General features: G+C 39.4%; 2 protein-coding genes across 2 annotated transcripts; both read right to left on the bottom strand.

Moving 5' to 3' along the window:
- Positions 1–14,589: 14,589 nt before the first annotated feature.
- Positions 14,590–15,746, bottom strand: LOC132048839 (uncharacterized). Its single transcript, XM_059439525.1, has 2 exons — positions 15,539–15,746; positions 14,590–14,981 (listed from the first exon to the last, which is right to left on the bottom strand). The coding sequence occupies exons 1-2, from the start codon at positions 15,744–15,746 to the stop codon at positions 14,590–14,592; spliced, it is 600 nt and encodes a 199-aa protein (XP_059295508.1).
- Positions 15,747–15,794: 48 nt separating this feature from the next.
- LOC132048838 (uncharacterized) lies at positions 15,795–17,631 on the bottom strand. The gene is made up of 2 exons (XM_059439524.1): positions 17,118–17,631; positions 15,795–16,612 (listed from the first exon to the last, which is right to left on the bottom strand). The coding sequence occupies exons 1-2, from the start codon at positions 17,629–17,631 to the stop codon at positions 15,795–15,797; spliced, it is 1,332 nt and encodes a 443-aa protein (XP_059295507.1).
- Between the last annotated feature and the right edge of the window lie 5,350 nt (positions 17,632–22,981).

Genomic DNA, 22,981 nt, shown 5'->3' with positions numbered 1-22,981 from the left:
CATGGCCCACACATGGCTTGGATGAATTAAAATTAGCCAAGCCATGGGTGGTGCCCCACTCACACCACACGGCCAACTTGGCCATTATTTCATGAAATGCCAACTTTCCTAATTAACTTTTAACCCCAAATTTTCCTTAATATTCCATGCCAATAAATTCATAAGCAACTTATGCCTTAACACAAAATCAAAGGTCAAAAGTCTCTACCTCATATCCCGGAATAGTCCTGTCCTTAACTTATCATGGTTAGCTCGGATTGTCCCAAGGTACAAAATACGGGATATAACAGATGGACTTTGGTCATAGTTATGGAGGGTTGTAGTGAAATTATGAATTGTGGGCAACGTAATTAGATGATGCTTATTGTTTACAATATTGTGGTCGTTGTTATGAATGTTGGGAGTTGATATGGAATACGGAGGAAAGTAGTATAAACAAAGAAAATGCTGCCCAAATTTCTCTAGCTTTAGTAAGTACGTTTTGATGATTGTTTAGCTAATGATGACACGAATTCCATTGAAGGTATAAACAAGTGCATTAAAGGACAACGAGCAAGCGATAGAATAGTTAAACGACAAAGGTATGTGAGGCTAGTCCTTTCTTTCTAAGGCATGAGTCCTATGGCATGAATTTCCTCTTTTATTATGAATGTTACATCTTCACGAAGACTATGAGTCGTTGTTCATGAATAACCATACGAGACAAGAGATAAGCTATGATTATGGTAACGATAATGATGTTTAAGCCTAGAGATGCTATAGCCTATTATATGACGTTCCAATTAAGCTAATGAAGTACGTCCATAGCCCGTTGATGTTGATCATTAGTTACACTCACCTTATGCTTGTTCCTCCAAGGTGAGGCAGGATACTTATGAATGTTCAATAATGAAGTCGGGGGTCCACGACCTTACGTCACCCCGATAGAGCATGATTGTCTATGAGTCTCTATGCATGTACTACGACGAGTTATGATAAGTATATTATGATAAGCATGTTATGGTAAGCATATTATGATGAGTACATGATGATATTACACCGCGCCTATTTGGCGGGCACACAAGGCGGCGGCATATACACCATGGCCGTATGGCATGGGCGTACACCACTAAGTGGGTGGCATGAGATGATACCTCGGACGCGGAGGCCGGATGCGGTGCTAATGCTATTGCTAATGTTATTGATTATTACACCGCACCTATATGGTCGGGCAGTTTATACATTCATGCATATATGATACGATGATGAGTATGAAAGTAAGCCTAAAGATGCGCACGACTTCCTTTATGGTTCAGTCAGTTACAAATTGCTCCTCATTGATGCCTCCTCATTTCATTGATGTCTCATTACTGTTTGTACCTTACATACTCAGTACAATATTCATGCTGACGTCCTTTCTTCGGATGCTGTGGTCATGCCCATAGGTTCCAGACTCATAGGAGCTAGCGGCTGATTTGAGAGCACTCCATTTTTCCGGAGGTGCCATTGATTATTCTTTTGGTACATATATGTATATATTCATGATTGGGCACGACGTGTCCTCGTCCGTCCATATATCTAGTACTCTAGTAGAGGCTCGTAGATACACAGTGTGGGCAGTATGGTCCCATAGTCTTCATGTATATGCATGTGTATATATATGTATAATTTTGATAGACGAAGGGCTTATGTTTATAAAAATAAATGTGTTGCAAATGATGATAGTTTTATATGATTATGAGCATGTAGTATGAATGAGCATAGATGAGTAACAGAGTGAGTGGTGTTCGGTGGTTAGCCCCGAATACCCGTCATGGCCCAAGTCGGGTCGTGATGTAATGGTATCGAGCAGCTCGGTCCCAGGAAGTATCTACGAGCCGTGTGTCTAGTAGAGTCTTGTTTATGGTGTGTTGCGCGCCATGCTAATAAACAGAGGCTACGTGTGGCATTTAAGAAAAATGACCATCTTTCTTCTTATGAGATCGTGCGATAGAGCCGAGTATAAGATTTAATCCTCCCTAATAATATATTGTGATTTCAGAAATACCGCCAAAGGGGAAAGCTAAGGCCGCCCAGAAGGGCAAGAATACGACAAAAAGGCAAGCATAAAGAGGGCCGACTATGAATATGGATGAGGGTGAGTCCCACCATGAGGCTCCATCTAATACCTCCACTACTCTATTACGGAAAACAGAAGGGGCTTCGCCTCCAGCTCCTATGCCTCCAGTTCCTCCACCGGCTACTTCGGGTCGACAAGTGACCGAGGCTATTAATCTATTGACACAGTTGGTTGCTGCCCAGGCACAACGGCAAAACGCGGGCCCAAGTGATAGATCAGCTAGTACTAGAGCCCGTGACTTCATGAGTTTAAATTCTCTGAAATTCTTTGGGTCAAAGCCGGAAGAAGATCCGCAAGGCTTTATTGATGAAATGTTGAGAACGTTGCGAATTATTCATGCTTCTGAGACCGAATCTGTCACACCCCGATCTTACTAGGGTGTGATGGGCACCCGACCCCATATTCGGAGCCGAGCGAACCCGCTGACTCTTATTGCACATATGAACTACACCGATTTTTTTTCAACTAGCGTTAACATAAATAGCACAGTTATGAACATAGGCTAATAAGCTTTGCGATCACACTATACAGCGACGGGGACAATCAGGAGTACAATAGCTACTGTACATATCCGTCTACGAGCCTCTAAACATAGTAAACATATACATAGGGAGGGGAGGCCGAGCACGTACGGCCCGAATATGTACACCAAAAGTAGTACCAAGGAACCGGGCTCCGAAACAACCGGAGCGCCGCAAAAATGCCGCCGAGAGAACTCCTAGGGATCAACTCCGGCTATCGCCGACTCGCGCGCATGAAACGCAGCGCCCACATGAAGGGGCGTCGCACGAATAGTGTACCGAGTATGTAAGACATGAAAAATAAAATAAACAAGAGCATAGATCATAAGTAACAATATCGTAGGGAGTCATGGATATATACTGAGATAAGAAAGTAACCTGTGCATAGAAACACCCCTTTCGGGCCGGATGCCATGCATGCTTGTTTTTCCTTTTTAAAAAGAGAGTATTTCTTTTCATAGACATAGAAAATAGAATTTATGTCGTGTCATAGTGTATCATAGTGTCATAGCATAGCGTAGTATATCATAGTGTCATAGCATAGCATAGTATGTCATAGTAGCGTAGCATAGCATAGTATATCATAGTATAGTAAGTCATAGCACCGAACGATGTCGGCTCGCCCACATAGCAAATCCCGCGTCCGGGCATCCCGCGTCCGGGATGATATCAAGTCAAGTACGGATACATGCACCGTGAGTATAGCCCAGCGCTCATAGCGCTCTCGCTCTCTTTCCCGCTTTTCCCCAAATACATTTTTAAACATATATGTATATATATATCATAGCATGCGTGGGAGCCCAAGAAAATCGTGTATCCATCGGAGTGACGTAAGGTCGGGAACCTCCGATTATATTATAGAATAATTAAGGACGCTTATCTCACCTTGAAGGGATGATTAATATAAGGCGAGACTATTAGTGGAGAGCAATATCATGAGAAAGTATAACATAGGATCATAGAGCATCGTTCGTGTACTTAGAATCTTTAAAGGAAAACACTATTCATGAGTAGAGCCGAGGATTCAAGAAATAGTTTAACGTTCTCATCTCGGCACTGGAATCATAGGCTTGGAACCTTTAATCATAGAATCATCATTTTTTTCATCATAGAGTCATAGTCGTCGTCTTAGTCATTAAGGCTTGCAATAATGTAAAACTTAGTTTTTTGGAGAAAACGAGTATTTTGGAAAACATTTGTAAACTTTTAGGAAAGAAAATCATGTTTTGAAATCGAGGGATTAGTTAAAACAACTACGATTTAGTAGTTAAAATAATAACCAAAAACTTTCCTTTGCTATTGAATGAAAATAAGTCAAAGGGGACAATAGGGAAGAATTCGGGAATAGTGGGCCCACCTCGAGTCAAACGAGGCGGCGTGTCAAATTTACGCATATTACGGTCCATGGCGTCACTTGGGAGGGTCTTAGGGTAATCGAGTCTTATTTGGGTAAGTTCGGATGTTAAGAAGTTTTTCCGACATTTTATGCAAGTTCTAATTCAATTCTACCGAATGAATAGTAACTATTTTCAATCTTAGGTTTCAAGAAAAGGAATGGTCCCCGAGGCCCGTATCCAACCCTATTAGGTCTAGGACATGCCAAGAAAGGAAGGTAAAGTCTTACATACCTCTTTTCGCTCCTTATGCTATTCCAAATTCAAGCTCCAACTTTGCGTAATCTACAATTTGGTCATGTTTACCAAAATGTTAGTTCAAGTGTCTCGAAGCAAAATCTCAAAGTGACACTTGTCTACCGAAATTTCGGCAAAGACTTCCTCTCGTAAATACATCATTTCCCAAGAATCATCTTAGCCAATTCTCATCAACAACAATCCGGGAATTCAACCCGGCCAAACTAGCAATCATAATATCGCAACTATAATAGCAATTTCCAATTTCAATCCAAGATACATTCTAGCAACTTAATCAATATACTACTTCCATCAAGACCTTCCAACTCCAATGAAAACAATAACAACCTAATAATTCACATACCAACAATATCATACAAGTCTCATTATCTTCCATGCATGCAAGAACGCTATATTCAAGTTACATAATCTCTACACCAAGTCTCCAATTACCACAATTTCTCTAATATCCTTAGGCTTCTATTAGCAACATAACTCACACAATAACGATTAAAACATTGAATAAAATCAATTCATTCCCTTCCATATAGTACCACAACCACACGGCCATACCACCATACACACAACACACGGCCAACATCATGCCTACACAACCACAACCTCTCCAAAAAATTTCCATTATCAACATAGTATTGACAATAATAACAACCAAACACTAGATAATATAATTAAAACATGATTTCTACACACACACCATAGGTGCACGGCCACACCCCTTTTTCCATACCCTTCATGAATTTCATTTATTTCTATACTCTACAACATGCATAAACGTCCATAAGCTATAAAAGAGGGAGGAAATCTTACCTTTTCTTTGATTCTTCACTTAACTAAAATTCCCAACTTGTATGAATATGAGTTGTTCTTGCTCCACCTATTCACCACTTTGCTTAGGACCCTCCAAGGGATTGTTTGGCTATGAAAACAAGTTGGAAGCTTTCTCTCTTTCTCTTTTTTTTTTTTTTCCTTCGGTTTTTCTCTCTTTTTCTCTATGGCCGAAGGCCACTTTGCTTTCTCTCTTCTCTTCTTGTTCTTTAATTCTCTTGAATTCTCTAGAAATTATGAGAAAGATGACCATTAAGTCATCTTTTAAATTCATGACTTAATTCTCATATGGGCTTGGCCCATCAAGAAGGAGTTGATGGCCAACATGGCCCAACTCAACACAAGCCCACTTTTTTCATCCAATTCATGAAAAAATTATTTTCCAAGTTCCAAATTTACCCTTCGTCTTCCTCCATAATTCCACGAAACGTATTGCGAATTTTCCTTTATGCCCTTGACCTTTCTTAATAATTCCGCTTCTAAATGCTTCATAAGCCATTCATATACTTAACAAAATAAAAATAGGGCCTTGCTTGTCGTCCTCCCGCAATTGTCTTGAATTATCCGAACGCACAAAATGCGGGATATAACAGAATCAGTGGAGTTGGCATCATATAGACTCCGAGATGTGGCGGTCCTATGGTACAATAATTTGATAGCGTCGAGGCAAGAGAATATGCCTCCTCCAGTGTGGCAATAATTTATTGATGCTTTCATTCGTCATTATTTGCCGCCCGAGGTCCGCCGAGCTAGAGCGGATAGATTTCTAAACTTGAAGCAAGGGAATATGAGTGCCCGGGAGTATAGTCTTCAATTTAATTCTTTGGCTAGATACGCTTCTACTATGGTGGCTGACATGGGCGATAGAGTGCATAGATTTGTTACTGACTTAGGGCCACATTTGTTTAAAGATTGCTTAGCGGCTTCGTTGCAAGATGGGATGGATATTTCCCAAATTCAGGCCCACGCCCAAAACTTAGAGGGACAATAAATTCCGCAAAGGGGTGACCGCGATATTGATAGAGGACAAGGCAAAAGGGCTAGATCTATGGGCGCAGGCAGTGAATATAGAGGGGGATCAAGGCAGGCATATTCTAGGCATTGGCCTTGAGTGCACCTCCCGATACGGCAGAAGATTTGATCGCTCTTCTCGTTTGTCTCAGGAAGATTCTGGTTTGGGAGAGATATAAGGAGACCTCCGATACCGCGTCTGCGGTAAAACAAGTGCCGCCAAGGTTCGATGCTTGTTAGGTCGTAGGGCATATGATGAGAGATTGCCCATCGATGAGCGGCTAGGGGTCCCTACGGGATCGGCGGCGGGCTCCTCTTCAAGACGTCCTACGGGGAAGACTCCTCGACTAGTTTTGAAGGCCGAGGTAGAGGCCGAGGGGGAGTATCTAATGTCCGGCCCCGCTTGTATGCTTTACGGAAAGGATCTCGAGTCCTCCCGGATGTAACAATGCTTTCTTATGACGTGTATGCATTGATAGATCCGGGTTCCACATTATCATATATTACTCCATATGTTACTAATCGTATTGGGGTAAAACCTGAGCCAATTAAACCTTTTGAGGTGTCTACTCCGGTTGGTGACCCCGTGATAGCTAAACAAGTGTATAAAGATTGTATAATTATGATATGTGATCGCCAAACCAAAGCTGATTTAGTTGAGCTAGAAATGCTAGACTTTGATGTTATAATGGGTATGGATTGGTTGGCCTCATGCTATGCTAATGTTGATTGCCGAATGAAATTAGTTCGATTTCAATTTCCGGGAGAGCCCATACTTGAATGGAAAGGTAATACGGCAACTCCGAGAGGTAGGTTTATTTCCTACCTTAAGGCAAGAAAAATGATAGCTAAGGGCTATAATTATCATCTAGTCCAAGTTTGTGACACCGAAGCAACATCGCTAACTTTTCAATCCGTTCCGGTAGTAAATGAGTTTCCGGATGTATTCCTAGATGAACTTCTAGGCCTTCCTCCAGAAAGAGAGATTGACTTCGCCATTGATGTGTTGCCTGATACTAATCCCATTTCTAATCCTCCTTATCGAATGGCTCCGGTAGAATTGAAAGAGTTAAAGGCCCAGTTAAAAGATTTGCTCGACAAGGGGTTCATTAGACCCAGTTCGTCACCGTAGGGAGCGCCAGTCTTATTCGTAAAAAAGAAAGATGGCTCCCTACGAATGTGCATTGATTACAGGCAGCTGAATAAGGTGACGATAAAGAACAGGTATCCTCTTCCAAGAATCGATGATTTATTTGATCAATTACAAGGTGCCAAGTGGTTTTCAAAATAGATTTGATCGGGTTATCATCAAGAGAGTTAGAGAAGAAGATATTCCCAAGACGACTTTGTAACAAGATATGGCCATTATAAATTCCGAGTGATGTCGTTTGGGCTAACTAATGCTCCGGTGGTGTTCATGAATTTAATGAATAATGTATTCAGGCCTCTCTTGGATTTGTTCGTGATAGTATTCATTCATAATATTCTAGTATATTTGTTCATGATAGTATTCATTCATGATATTCTAGTATACTCTTGCACGGAATCAGAACATGCAGATCATCTATGTATTGTTCTTGGAATTCTCCGTACTCGGGAGTTGTATGCAAAATTTTCAAAGTACGAGTTTTGGCTAAATTCTGTGACATTTTTGGGGCATGTGATTTCAGACGATGGTATTAGAGTGGACACTCAAAAGATTGAGGCTGTGAAGACTTGGCCAAGGCCTACGACGCCTACCGAAGTTCGTAGTTTTCTGGGATTGGCAGGTTATAGAAGATTCGTAGAGGGCTATTCATCTATTTCAGCCCCGTTGATGAAGCTAACCCATAAGTTAGCAAAATTTCAATGCAATGACGCTTGTGAGCGTAGTTTCCAAGAGTTGAAAGACAGATTAACCTCAGCTCCAATCTTAACGCTTCCAGAAGGGCCGGATGGCTATGTTGTGTATTGTGATGCTTCCGGTGTTGGATTAGGATGTGTATTAATGCAGCATGGAAAAGTCATTGCTTATGCTTCGAGACAGCTGCGAAAACATGAAAAGAACTACCCAACTCATGATCTTGAATTGGCTACAGTCATTCATGCATTAAAGATATGGAGACATTACTTGTATGGCGTACATGTTGATATCTATACGGACCATAAGAGTCTCCAATATATTTTCAAACAGAAGGAGTTGAATCTACGACAGCGGCGGTGGTTAGAATTATTGAAAGATTATGACGTAAATATTCTATACCATCCAGGTAAAGCAAATGTGGTAGCTGACGCGCTTAGCCGCCGATCTATGGGTAGCATATGTGAAGTCCCCTCGGAGAAGAAAGAGATGATTCATGAACTCCACCAATTAGCTAACCTTGGGGTACGTTTAATTGATTCAAGTGATGCAGGAATTAGTATTCATGATCCCACAGTTTCATCCTTGGACACAGAGATAAAAGAGCGCCAATACGAGAATCCCAAATTGAAGCATTATAAAGGTGTAGAGTTTCCAAAGGAAAAGTCACCATTTGAAGTCTCAGCAGATGGGGTTCTCAGGTACCAGAATAAGTTATGTGTTCCGGATGTGGCAGAATTACGCCGCCGAATTCTAGAAGAAGCTCATTACTCTCGGTATTCTATTCATCCAGGAGCCACAAAAATGTATGATGATCTCAAATTGATGTATTGGTGGGATGGCATGAAAAGAGACATAGCAGAGTTTGTAGCTCAATGTCTAAATTGCCAACAAGTGAAGGTAGAACATCAAAAGCCAGGGGGATTATTGCAAGCAATAGAAATTCCTACATGGAAATGGGAAGTGATCAATATGGACTTTATTGTAGGACTACCTCATTCTCGAGACAAGTATGATTCTATATGGGTAATCGTGGAAAGACTCATAAAAGCAGCTCATTTTCTCCCAGTCAGAACTACATACTCAGCAGAAGATTATGCGAGGTTGTATATCAAAGAGATTGTGAGGCTTCATGGCATTCCAATATCCATTATTACAGATAGAGGGGCACAATTTACAGCCAAGTTCTGGAAATCCTTTCAAGAGGGTCTAGGTACTCAAGTAAGGCTTAGCACGGCATTTCATCCGCAAACTGACGGACAAGCCGAGCGTACCATACAGACCTTGGAGGATATGCTAAGGGCATGTGTTTTAGATTTCGGTGGTAGTTGGGATGACCACTTACCCCTAATCGAATTCGCATATAATAATAGCTACCATTCCAGTATCCAAATGGCTCCGTATGAAGCTTTATATGGAAGGAAGTGTAGATCTCCGATTGGATGGTTTGATGTCGGAGAAGTACAATTAATAGGCCCCGAGCTGATTCAACAAGCGGTAGAAAAAGTCAAGGTGATCCGAGATCGATTATTGACAGCCCAAAGTCGCCAAAAGTCTTATGCGGACAACCGCCGGCGAGATTTAGAGTTTCAAGTTAATGACTGGGTGTTCTTAAAGGTATCACCGATGAAAGGGGTGATGAGATTTGGTAAGAAACGAAAGTTGAGTCTTTGATATATTGGACCCTACAAAATCATCCGCAAGGTGGGTCAAGTAGCTTATGAATTGGACTTGCCTTCAGAGCTTGAATTAGTTCACCCAGTATTTCACGTTTCAATGCTCCGTAAGTGTGTTGGAGATCCCACAAGGATTGTGCCAGTAGATGATGTTCAGATCACAGAAAAGCTAGCCTATGAAGAAGTGCCTGTGGCCATATTAGACAGGCAGGTACGAAGACTTCGGAACAAGGAAATAGCTTCAGTTAAAGTTTTATGGTGAAATAACAATCGGGAAGAGATGACTTGGGAAGCGAAAGAGAAGATGAAATCCACATATCCGCATTTGTTTCAGCCCCTGGAAGAGATCTATGACGAGACGTCGAAATGATAAGGTATGTATACTTTTCTTTTATGCATATTGGTCGTGTGTGGCCAATTTATATTGTTATTGTGTTGTGGCCCTGTGAGGCAATGATCTTATGGGTTGTTGTGACAGGATGGTAGTGCCATATTATAGGGGAAACTCTGGCGAAATTTTTCTAGAATTCCCGACGACTTAACATTCGAGGACGAATGTTCCAAAAAGGGGGAAGAATGTTACACCTTGGAAAATTCCCCGTTAGCGTACAGTGAATAGATGAGTGAGGGGTATGATGTATACGAGGTTTGGACAAGTAAGAAATAGTATTGGATGATCCTAATCAAGATTCCCAAAGACATTCGAGTTAAGGAAAGAAAGTTGTTAAGGGAAGCGAGTCATATGTTGTGTATCGGATAAGAATTAGGAGTATTGAGTTAATGGTGTATAAACAATGCCCTAAGGAAGAGTTATAATGTCCCTTAGATTAGTATTGAAGTGATAAACAAGTGTTAAGAAGGTTCCATAAGGATCGGAGATCAAACGAGTCGACGAAACAATTCTCGGAAAACTGGACAAACCTACGGCCAGAAATACTAGCCTTATAAAAAGTATGGACCGTATGTCCAACCGTAGATCCAGCCCAGAATACTATACTTCACTGGACCAGATCTACGGCCAGACATACGGCCCGTAGAAAACATACGGACCGTATGTTGGTCCGTATAATCTTGTCAGGACTGAACTTGAATTAATATAAGGGACCTCTCCTCACTTCATTTTCATTTCATTCTTCATCTCCACAATACAAGAAACCTCTAGAACATTCCAAACACTCCATCCACAAGAAAACTAAGAGAATCAAAGATCAACAACAAGAATTGGAGAGAATCAAGTGTATGACACCTCTCTAAAGTCATCCAAACCAAGAAATCTCAAAAAAGAGGAAATAGGGTTTTGGTGGAAAGAGGTGTATTACCAAGCAAGGCTTGTTTCTTCATCATTTAAGGTAAGTTTCATGACCTTTCTATGTTATTTGAAGTATTAGTAAGTTGAAACACTTGGATGGTAGAAGAGTGTAGAAAATGGGTCTTAAATGGGTGAAAAATGTCATTGTGGAATAGTAGTTGGAATTGAATCATGAAAATGGTTATGTTGATGTTATAAATGCGTTATAAATAATAATTAGAACATGGAATAATCATTGGATATGAAAGAATGCGATGATGGACTTTGGTCATAGTTATGGAGGGTTGTAGTGAAATTATGAATTGTGGGCAACGTAATTAGATGATGCTTATTGTTTACAATATTGTGATCATTGTTATGAATGTTGGGAGTTGATATGGAATATGGAGGAAAGTAGTATAAACAAAGGAAATGCTGCCCAAATTTCTCTAGCTTTAGTAAGTACGTTTTCATAATTGTTTAGCTAATGACGACACGAATTCCATCAAGGTATAAACAAGTGCATTAAAGGAGAACGAGCAAGCGATAGAATAGTTAAACGACAAAGGTATGTGAGGCTAGTCCTTTCTTTCTAAGGCATGAGTCCTATGACATGAATTTCCTCTTTTATTATGAATGTTCCATCTTCACGAAGACTATGAGTCGTTGTTCATGAATAACCATACGAGACAAGAGATAAGCTATGATTATGGTAACGATAATGATAAGCTTAAGCCTAGAGATGCTATAGCCTATTATATGACTTTCCAATTAAGCTAATGAAGCTGTCCATAGCCCGTTGATGTTGATCATTAGTTACACTCACCTTATGCTTGTTCCTCCATGGTGAGGCAGGATACTTATGAATGTTCAATAATGAAGTCGGGGGTCCACGACCTTACGTCACCCCGATAGAATATGATTTTCTATGAGTCTCTATGCATGTACTACGACGAGTTATGGTAAGTATATTATGATAAGCATGTTATGGTAAGCATATTATGATGAGTACATGATGATATTACACCGCGCCTATTTGGCCGGGCAGTCACCGCCAAGGCGGGCAGCTATACACCATGGCCAGATGGCATGGGCAGACACCACTAGTGGGCGGCATGAGATGATACCCCGGACGCGGGAGGACTGGACGCAGGCTAATGCTATTGCTAATGTTATTGATTATTACACCGCACCTATATGGTCGGGCAGCTTATACATTTATGCATACATGATACGATGATGAGTATGAAAGTAAGCCAGCATGCACGACTTCCTTTATGGTTCAGTCAGTTACAGATTGCTCCTCATTGATGCCTCCTCATTTCATTGATGTCTCATTACTGTTTATCCCTTACATACTCAGTACAATATTCGTACTGACGTCCTTTCTTCGGACGCTGTGTTCATGCCCACAGGTTCCAAACTCATAGGAGCTAGCGGCTGATTTGAGAGCACTCCTTTTTCCGGAGGTGCCATTGATTATTCTTTTAGTACATATATGTATATATTCATGATTGGGCACGATGAGGTCCTGTCCCGTCCATATGTCTAGTACTCTAGTAGAGGCTCGTAGATACGCAGTGTGGGCAGTATGGTCCCATAGTCTTCATGTATATGCATGTGTATATATATGTATAATTTTGATAGCCGAAGGGCTTATGTTTATAAAAATAAATGTGTTGCAAATGATGATAGTTTTATATGATTATGAGCATGTAGTATGAATGAGCATAGATGAGTAACAGAGTGCGTGGTGTTCGGTGGTTAGCCCCGGATACCGGTCATGGCCTAAGTCGGGTCGTGATGTACCGGTCTTTGATTACTACTACTACACTTAACTGCCATTAGTACGGGAACCATAATAACATGAAAGATCAAGTGTTTGTCACACAAGGATAATGAACAATTCAAACAACGAGAATCATCAACAACAATTAAAGCATGAATGCAATGCAAGGCCTCTCTTTCCATCTACCGATACAAACACATTCGAACATTAAAGAATCGTGACCCATGGGGGACTCGCAAGGTCCATATACCACCCAAAATATTAAATCTCCCAGATCACATTGGGTCCTTAACCACTCTAGGCTCCAAATCTCATAACTTAGCCCCATAGGCTCCATATATCTATCTCTTAGCCAATATGCTCAAAAATCATCATCACTCCATCCAGAACTAGTTTTTCACTGACCCACAATTGTGTCCTCAATAATGACAAGCATGAGATACAAAATAACTAGGAATATGACATGCAACACAATAAGAAGCAGGAATACGCAACAAAGATTCCATTTAGATTCGCATAAGTCATAAATATCCCACCTTAGCTACTTATTCACTTTTAACGAGTATTTATGAGTGATGTACAACACACATATCAAATAAGACTGGCATATAATCAGAGACAGAAGGTACAGGTTTTTTTTTTTTTGGGGAAATATTCCCAATCGGGCCTTTTATTTAAAGAAAGAAAAATTGTTCAACAAAACTGGCCCAAACCCGGGTCCAGCCTAACAAAATAAAAGAAAAAAGGAAAAAAAGCAAATTAAGACAAAATGCTACAATTCTTAAATTAGAAAAGTAGCCGTCTTTTGTTCTTGTTGCCCTAAAATCTTTGTTGCTATCTTCTTCTTCTCTGATGCATTTTCTACGATTCTAGTGTCTAGATGATGAAAACAACTCTGATTGACGCCTAAAATCGTCGAGCATCTCTTGATTTCTACTCAATTTGTGCAATTCCATCATCAACCTCTCGTTGCCTAAGTATCTAACTAATTCTTATTATTGATGGTATTGTGTAGTTATTCCGTATCTAATCTTTTTCGTTTCAGGGGATTTCGTATTATTGATGTTCCTAGCTGATTCAAACTTTGACTCTGTACCCTTCAATCCTTATCTGAGGACCCTCTTCTTGGTAGATCTTTTCGAACAAGTATGTTGATCTCTTCCTTGTAACTTTAGAACCATGTTAGAATGTAATCTTTGATTTTGTTGCCTAGAACAACCATACTATTTTCGTTGACCCTATTGGTTATTGTTGACATATGCGTTGCTTTGTTTTAATCTACATAAACTTGGTGTTTGACCATTTGAATGAGCACCATTTGGTGCTAATACCACAAACAATCCGTTCCCCTCATTTATTTTATTAAACAAAGAACAAACATTGTACCAACCTTTCCTATGAATATGTTTCCCTTTCCGCCTGTGCTTTTGTTTAGTGCTTAGTTTCCAAATGCATAAATTTGATGTGTGTCCTTTTGATAAGACAGTTATCCAATCTACACATTGATGCTTTGATGTTTCCTTCTGTAACACTCTTTTCCATGTTGTGGCCTGCTAAAAACTATTCCCTTGTGTAATATGCCTTGCCTATGTCTGTCAAAATTGTTGTTGTTTTTTAATGTCTTCAAAACCTGCTTGTGCTTCAAAAATTATTGCATATAAAAAGAACCTGCAAAAAAGAAAATAGGTTAGCAAAAGCCACCATGTTCTCTTCCTCTTGGATTTAAATATGATAATATGTCCCCCTTTTTCTAGATTTCCACACTTCCCACCCTCCTTAATATCTGCAAACTCCATATTCATAGCTTCTCAAGTTATACTCCTGATTCTCAAGTATGGGATCTGTGCCTTGTCACTATTTAGGATCTTCTTGCATATAGTGTGCAATCCCTAAAAGTCATTACAATGAACAGGACCATGATCAAGGGCCTGATTAGCTAAAGCATCAACCAACTTGTTACCTTCTCTTAAGTTATTGCTATAGGACACATTCATGTTATTTCTAAAATCCTTGATCTCCTCAATCCATATAGTTATTCCCCAAGGTGATTTCCAACCCTCTTCCAATATTTTGTACACCTTTTCAGAGTCAATCTGTATGATAATGTTATCCATTCCTCTACTCCTGCAGTATCTCAAAGCTTCTAGAATAGCCATCACCTCAGCATCTATGTTAGTTGTGATACCCATCTCCTCTGCTTGAGCATAGATTATGTTCCCTTCTGCATTCCTCAAATAAAAGCCATAGGAGCTTCTGCCAGGATTGCCTCTTGAAGCCCCATCTGTATTGCATAGAACGCAGTTTCTTAGTTGAAAATTCCACATCACCTTAGTAATTTTCAACTTAGCTCTTTCCTCCTCCATCAATTTGATTGAGTCTTCCCATTAGTTTGGTACATTTCCAAATGAAGGATTCCTAACCTGTACCAATCTCTGAATTATGTTGTAAACTTGAAAAATTGCCCTTCCCAGTGATTTGTTTCCTCCATGCTTTATACTATTTCTCCTTTTCCAGATTTGCCATATAACAGTTGATGGTACTGCCTTGAAAATTCCTCTGAGCTTTCCTCTTACTGGTGCATACCATACTGTTTGCCACATATGAATTATCGAATAGATGATGTACTGTTTCTTCTTTTGGAGGAGAACAACACCAGCATCTAGACACTATATGGTAATTCATTCCTTTAAGCACATCATCAGTTGGCACTCTGAATTTCCAGCATCTCCATAGGAAAAATGAAATCTTGAAAGGCAACCCTTTTATCCACATGTGTTTGTATATCTGCCCTACCTGCACGTCTCACATACTCCCAGGAAGTTTTAACAAAAAACTAACCTTTATTAGTCAATAACCACCATGACCTGTCAAAACCTTTATCTACTCTTGGTGCTGCAATAGTATTAGTTATGTGTAGAACAATGTCCTCATGTAATATAGTTGTTAGTTTCACAACATCCCATTCCTCACCATTAACCACTTCATGAACATTCTGCACATTTTCGTCAAATACATTTCCTGGTATTGCATAGTACAGTGCTCCCATTACTGTCCAATTGTCAAACCAAAACTGTGAATTACCAACTTTGGTTTGCTACCAAATTTGGTGTTCTATCAAGTCCTTAGCCTCTAACATCTTTTTCCATGTTTGTGTGCCATATCTCCACTGTACAACCACTGAATTCTCCCTCTTGCAGTATTTATTACTTATAAAAGCATGCCATAAGGAAGGTTTTGTTCTAAAATTCCACCAAACCTTACAATATAAAGCCATGGACACATCATGTAGTGATCTGCAGCCCAAACCTCCTTCCTTGATAGGTAGACACATCTTGTTCCAAGCTACCCAATGTCTACTCCTTCCTCCAATTGTATTACTCCAAAAAAATTGAGCAAAGATCCTATGCATTTTATTAATCACACAGTCTGGTGGGTTGACTGCTGACAACAGATGTATGGGCATGCTCTGCAGTACATGCTTGATCAAAATAGCTCTCCCCCCAAAAGATAGCAATTTACCCTTCCAACCCTGTAATCTGTTCATGATCTTGAGCATGATTACATTAAAGAAACCCTTTCTTCTCCTACTATGAAAAATTAGAAAGCCAAGATACATGAAAGGAAAATCCTTCCTTTCAATTCCTGTAGCAATTTCAACAGTAATACTTATATCAGCAGGCACATTCTGATGCATATGCAAAGAACTCTTTGCCATGTTAATCTTCTGCCCAGACATCTTCTCATACTTCCTTAAAATTGCCATGATCAACTCCATTGATAACACATCAACTAATGAGAAAATAATCATGTCATCTGCTTTTGCCAAATGATTGATCTTTGGACTCCATTTAGGCATCCCAAATCCCTTAAATTGTGAAATATGGTGTAAAGCATTTAAGTTCCTTGTAAGCACTTCAGAGGTAAGTATAAAAAATGTTGTAGATAAAGGATCTCCCTATTTAACTCCTCTAGATGATTGAACGAAGCCCTTATGTTGGACATTAAGTAACACTGAGTACCAGTTATTGCTGACACTTCTGAATACCATACCTATCAATATCTCATGAAATCCTAATTTCCTTAGAAATGTTGTTAGGAACAACCAGGATACCGTATCATATGCCTTAGCCATGTCCAACATGATCACCACATTTTCATGCTTGGTCCTTAATCTAATATCTGCCACAATCTCCTGAGTAAGAAAACTATTTTCAACAATACTCCTTCCTTTAAGAACACTAGCCTAATTCAGTGAGACAATATCATCCAGTTTATCCACTAACCTTTCATGAAGTAGTCTTGAGAAAATTTTGTTCACAAAGTTGCTCAAACTAATTGGTCTCATGTCTAAAAATGTTGATATAACATCCTTTTTAGGCAAGAGTACCAAATTAGTATGTTTAATGAATTTTAGTACCTCTGCCCCACAAAAGTAAGCAATCACCATCTGCACAATATCTTCCTTGATTATTTCTTAACAAAACTGATAGAACAAACGTGTAAAACTCTGGACCACCTGCACTCTCCCCATTTAGGCCAAAAAGCACTTTCTTAACTTCTTCCTCAGTAAGTATGCCCACTGTTTCTATTTGTATAGCCTCATCAATGATCCTAGGAAGGTGATCTAAAATTTCAAAATCAGAAGGATCTTCCTCTTTAGTAAATTGATCTCTGTAGAATCTCAAAGCGTCCTCTACTATCTCCTCTTTTTCCTCCAGCCAGTTTCCTTGTTGATCTTGAGTCCTCTTCACTTGAAGCCTCTTTCTTCTTCCTTTTACATAAGCATGAAAGAATTTAGTGTTCCTATCCCTATATTGGAACCACTGCGTCCCAGCTTTTTGCTTCCACAATTCCTCCTCCAAGTGCAAAAATTTGGTTAACTTTGCCTGAACTCTGTGAAGACTCTCCCTGTTAATTGGAGTTGGTTGCATTTCAAACTGTTGTTCATGTACTTTAAAAATATCCTCCAGAGTCTCAATCTCTTTATATATATTCCATAAGTTTCTTTACTCAACTGATTCAAACATGCCTTTACCTTTTTCAAATTGTGATGAAAAAGAGTAAAAGGGTTTGCCATAAAATCCACAGACCAAAATCCCTTTACTTTATCTAAAAAGGATTCATGCTTCACCCAGAAATTCAGAAATTTAAAAGTTTTGAATTGGTTCATTATCTCCTGAGTAAGATATTAACAATGGAGCATGATTAGACCCTGTTCTGATCAGATCAGTGACTTCAGTGCCAGGAAACTTATCTAGCAAAACTTTGTTACCCAAGCATCTATCAAGTCTCTTAAAAATATAATCCTCTCCACTATGTCCATTCCACCATATATAATTGCTGCCTTTAAAACCCAAGTCCTCAATATTACAGTTCAGAATACAAGCCCTGAAGTCTTGAATGTCATTTAAAGTAATTAGCAGACCCCCATATTTCTCAGAATCAGCTACAATAGAGTTGAAATCCCCACCTACCAACCAAGGATGTTGAATATTATTAGCCAGATTTTCCCACAATTCCTTTCTTTCTCTTTGAGTACATTTTGCATACACCAAGGTGATCACCATTACCTCATTTTACCCACAACTCTTAAATTGAGGCTGAGCTGCTGAACATGATCCATCAATACATTAAACTCAAAAAGGTCATCTACAAAAGCAGTTCACCAAAGTATGCTACATTCCTATTCTCCTCCTATAGTCTTAAATTTTTTCTACTATCTGAAAAGGCTCCAATAATCCCACAAAACCAAAGTGATACTTATTTTGCATTTGAATGAGTGTTGTAAAGGCTTCCATACTGTTAACTGACCTAATGTTGCAGAAGGTACCAGCTTCAAAACCCAATCACAGATCCATAGGATCATAACATCTACAAGCTAATGCCCAAAGAATGGCATTTAGACCTACTATACAATTTAACTACACAATTACCCATATCATGGCATAGGTACTCCATACAAGTGTTCGTCACCTCTCGAGTATCGAGATCCCTTTAGTAACCCCATTATCCCTCTTAATTAGGTTCATTTATACCAGTCACGACACTCTATGTAAAGTACAAAGTCTCAACCTGCCTGAAGTTAGGTGTTTGAATCACAAATTCTTCTTGCCTTTTCGTACGACCTCTGAATGGCCCCAATCTGGTCAAATATGGACTGTACATTAGAACACGGGTCTATCGGTACCTATATTGACATAGAAATAATCCGAACCCAAAACGGCACCCAAAATAGGATTCCGAGTCAAAAGGGTAAATTAGAAAATTTTACCAAAATTGGTCTACCCATGATCTACAGAGCCTATACCAAAAATCAGCCCAATCCTATATCAATTTCATGATCAATTGAAGAAAATTCTTATTTTTAGCTTAGGGTTCATGTAACATCCCGTAAATCCATATGGAATGTGAAAGCATTTTACTAGTCGTTTTGAACCTTATAAGTTAGGTTATGTTCACAATTCGGGACGTAGAAACCAAAATGGGGAGTGTTGGAATGAAAATCCCATTTTCAATAGTAATTGATGAATTCTATGATGAAAGTATGGCCCGTACTTCAAAGTACGGCCCGTACTCTGTGGGCATTCTTTGGCTTTGCAAATATGAACTTTCTCGAAATTTTAGGGAAAGTGCGGCCCGTACTTCTGTGGGCATTCTTTGGCTTTGCAAATCTGAACTTTCTGGAAATTTTAGGGAAAGTGCGGCCCATACTTCAAAGGACGGGACGTCCTTTCTGCCCGTCCTTTCCCCGTGTCTCAACAATTGCCTCTGTAAAATTCTTGAAAGTATGGCCTGAAAGAACAGCCCGTACTTAGAAGTACGTCCCGTCCTTCTTGGATGTACTTCTCCCGCGTCCATCAGAAACTATATAAACGTGGGTTCAGTTAATTTTATCACCTTTTCGTTCAAAAACCCTAGGTATGAAAATTACTTCTCAAAACCTCCTATTTCAAGGGAGTAGCAAGATAATCTATTTCAAGAGAATTCAAGCTAGTGTTTGGGTGATTCTCCTCTAGGAAAGTAATTTGTTAAACTGTGTATAAAGCAATTAAGGTATGTCTCTCTTTTGAAAACTGGTTTTGAAAGTATGTCTCTTTTAAAAGGCTATTCATTGAATAAAATGGTGAACTTCTTACGAACTGGAACTCTATTTCTTGCTTTAATTATGGTAAATGTGCGTGAGGGAACAAGCCCACATTAAACTTAGTTTGTATCATGCTCTAAGTACACCTATAAGTTTATACACGTTTTTCCTCTATAAGAGATGATCAATAACGATGACTAAGAATTGATAATAATATTTTCATGTTGAAATGTGATATTGAAATCTTGTTTAAGGGAGTATAAATGTTTTCAAGACATTCTTTGAAATGATTTATCTTTACGATATGGGATAATGAACTTTAATGCTAATTGATGATGTGACTACCTTGAGACAAATTGTTAATCGGCTTTTATACTATGAACTTTATTGTTGTGTTTGGCCTAGCTACTCGGGAGGAAGGTAGTCACTATAGATCCTAGTGTGGTAATTGCCTAGCCATTCGGGAGGGAGAGTGGCCACTATCGGGTTCGCTACTCAGAGTGCGATTTATGCCTAGCTATTCGGGAGAAAGGACAGCCACCGTGAATTACATATTCCAGTGTGGTGCACTGCGATTAGGGAACCTGTGCGGTCATCCCTTCAATGTGATTGATTCTTGGGCCTGTATTGGCATGTGTGATATTATTATTCTTTCATGGAACTGTTGTTCACAGTCATGATCAATTTGAAAGGCGTATTTTAAAGTTGTAACTTGACAAAAGGCTTCTTAATCGGTTTTGATAATGCTTACCGAGATACACAAGTTGAATAACTGTTTTTACATTGATTTCACATTGTTTTCAAAACTGATTTCTTTAAGTATTATTGTACTCTATTTTCGTATTACTTGTTGTCCCTTAGGCACTCACTGAGTACGAAGTACTCAGGCATACCATTATTATTTTTTATGGCATGTTAGGTAACGGAGAAGTGCAGGTCCTTGATACTTCAGGCGCTTAGGAATGACTTGTTGTTGCTGCTGACTTGGTGAGCCCACATGCTCATCCGTGGGACACCCTCATTATATTTATTCATTATTTTAGCTTTTTAGCGGGCTGCGTCCCGATGTGTTAGACAATCATTTTTTTATCTTAGAAGCTCCATAGTTTACATTCTTGTGGGTAGTTCTCAAGTTGTTTAACTCTTGGGCATGTGTTGCGTTTTGATGAAGTTTCATCATGTTAAAGACTTCTGCTGATTTAATTCATATATCATGATTTGATTGTATTTATCTTATAAACTGTTGGAGGTGAATATTGAACCTGGCGGGTTCAAGTGTTGTTATTGCATCTTTTAGGTTCTTCCGATGTTTTTCATGACGTCGGATGCCGGTCACGTCTAGGGTGGGTTTTGGGGCGTGACAGTTCATATACCCCCAATTCTATCTTAGATCATGATTTCTACCCTTAGATTCCTTAATAATCATTGATATAAGTATAAGGCGATGGTTAGAAACTTGCCCACTTGATGATCCTTGCTAAACCCTCGAAAATCGCCCTTAGCTAAGCTCCCAACTGCAAATATGTGAATGAAAAGCCTAAGGTTCGAAGTTAGGAATAATTATCTAATTTCTGCCAGTGATCTTGCAGATACGGCCCTGCACCTGCGCCCTTTCTCTCACATATGCGGAACCTCATTAAATCCCTCAAGTCCGTACATGCAGACCAAACGCCGCAGAAGCGACCACACATCTGCAGAACAAGTGTCGCAGATGCGACGCATCAGACACCATAAAAATCTAGTGTTCTCACCCATTCACCCCGAAATCCCGAGACTCATCCGGAACCTCCCAGATACACACCATGTATGCAAACCACTCTAAAATCATGCTGCGAACTCATCCGTACCCTTGAAGTTTCCAAAAGCGGTCATCTTGACCCGGTGAATCTCGAACGCCCAAAAATCAACTTTCCAATCAAAAGACCGAAATATGCCTGAGCCCCTCGAGAACCTTACCAACTACTCTACCAAGTTATAATCGACATTACAGACCTAATGGAATTGACGAAATCCCTAAAAATTCTCATCTACCCCTGATGTTGACTTTAGTCAACCCAACAATTAAGAATTCTCAAAAATTCCATATTCTCACTCAAAATACATCAGAACACCTCGGGAGTAGCGACACCCATCCCCACAAGTCAAAACACTCTAAAGGATCTAGGGGGGAAGGTCCACTAGGGTAATATAGGAAAAATAGCAAAAAACTTCAAAAGGACATAACGGGTTGTTACATAAGGAGTGATGAAAACACAAGTAAGATAGGTATAAAGTATAGAAGCATCAACGAAGAAATCTCATGTCTCAATCAAAATTCATGTAAAGCAATCTAAGATATCAGCTAATACCCAAAGTATGGAATTCATACCGGACTACATGACTTGATACTTCACAAATTTCCATAACATGGCACCGATACCAAATACAAGTGCTCGCCATCTCACAAGTATAGGAATCCATTTTATTCCCCATTACCCCCTTTTTATAAGTTCGATGTTCACAACAAAGCCTTGCCCTTTCGAAGAGCCTCGAAATGACCCCAATTTATTCAATTACAGATTCTACATTAGCATATGAGTTCGTAGACACCCATATTTGTCACGACTAAATTCACGGGTTGTGATGGCATCTACACTACCCCACGGTAGGCAAACAATCCCAAAATAGTCAAGTCATTTATAGAATAAAGCAGAAAAGTTAAATACACATGAAACATTATCTAACAGCATTAATTTAAATATGTGAAAATGCAAAAGAATATCTTAGTCTTACAAGTACCAACACCTGTCTGACTCGTACAACAGATTCTAGCTTAATTTTACAAGTCTTAAATAATACATAAATGGAAAGCTGTCTCGAAATAATAATGGATAGTATAACATAAATAGAAAGATCTAGGGCTACGCGTCCAACTGTAGCTCACCCTAGAATCTGGAGTAGGATTACGTCGAGATCAGCCACCGTCCTAGAAACTGGAGCACGAGTCTATATCTGCACCCAAAAAGTGCAGCAAGTGTAGTATGAGTACAAACCGCTAGTACTCCGTAGGCATCATAGGCCAACAACGAAGGAATCACGCATAAAGTATACATAGATTGAAAATACACTTAAGGAACAATAAAGCCCACATTTCTCAATCTTAACCCTTTTGTCATACTTCACCAAATTTCATAAGTAATCATGTAATCATGTAACAG

Source organism: Lycium ferocissimum, chromosome 3 (genome assembly GCF_029784015.1).
Source record: "Lycium ferocissimum isolate CSIRO_LF1 chromosome 3, AGI_CSIRO_Lferr_CH_V1, whole genome shotgun sequence".
Classification (NCBI taxonomy): Eukaryota; Viridiplantae; Streptophyta; class Magnoliopsida; order Solanales; family Solanaceae; genus Lycium; species Lycium ferocissimum.
This window is presented reverse-complemented; position numbering and strand designations above follow the sequence as displayed.

What these genes read in the sequence shown, in the direction of transcription:
- LOC132048839 (XM_059439525.1), bottom strand. Translation starts at nt 15,746, where the DNA reads ATGGGAGCACTGTACTATGCAATACCAGGAAATGTATTTGACGAAAAT. An exon ending in GTGGTTATTGACTAATAAAG is followed by an intron (nt 14,982 to 15,538) that starts GTTAGTTTTTTG and finishes TATGCAATACAG; the next exon opens with ATGGGGCTTCAAGAGGCAAT.
- LOC132048838 (XM_059439524.1), bottom strand. Translation starts at nt 17,631, where the DNA reads ATGCAACCAACTCCAATTAACAGGGAGAGTCTTCACAGAGTTCAGGCA. An exon ending in CTTACTTTTGTGGGGCAGAG is followed by an intron (nt 16,613 to 17,117) that starts GTACTAAAATTC and finishes TTACCTCTGAAG; the next exon opens with TGCTTACAAGGAACTTAAAT.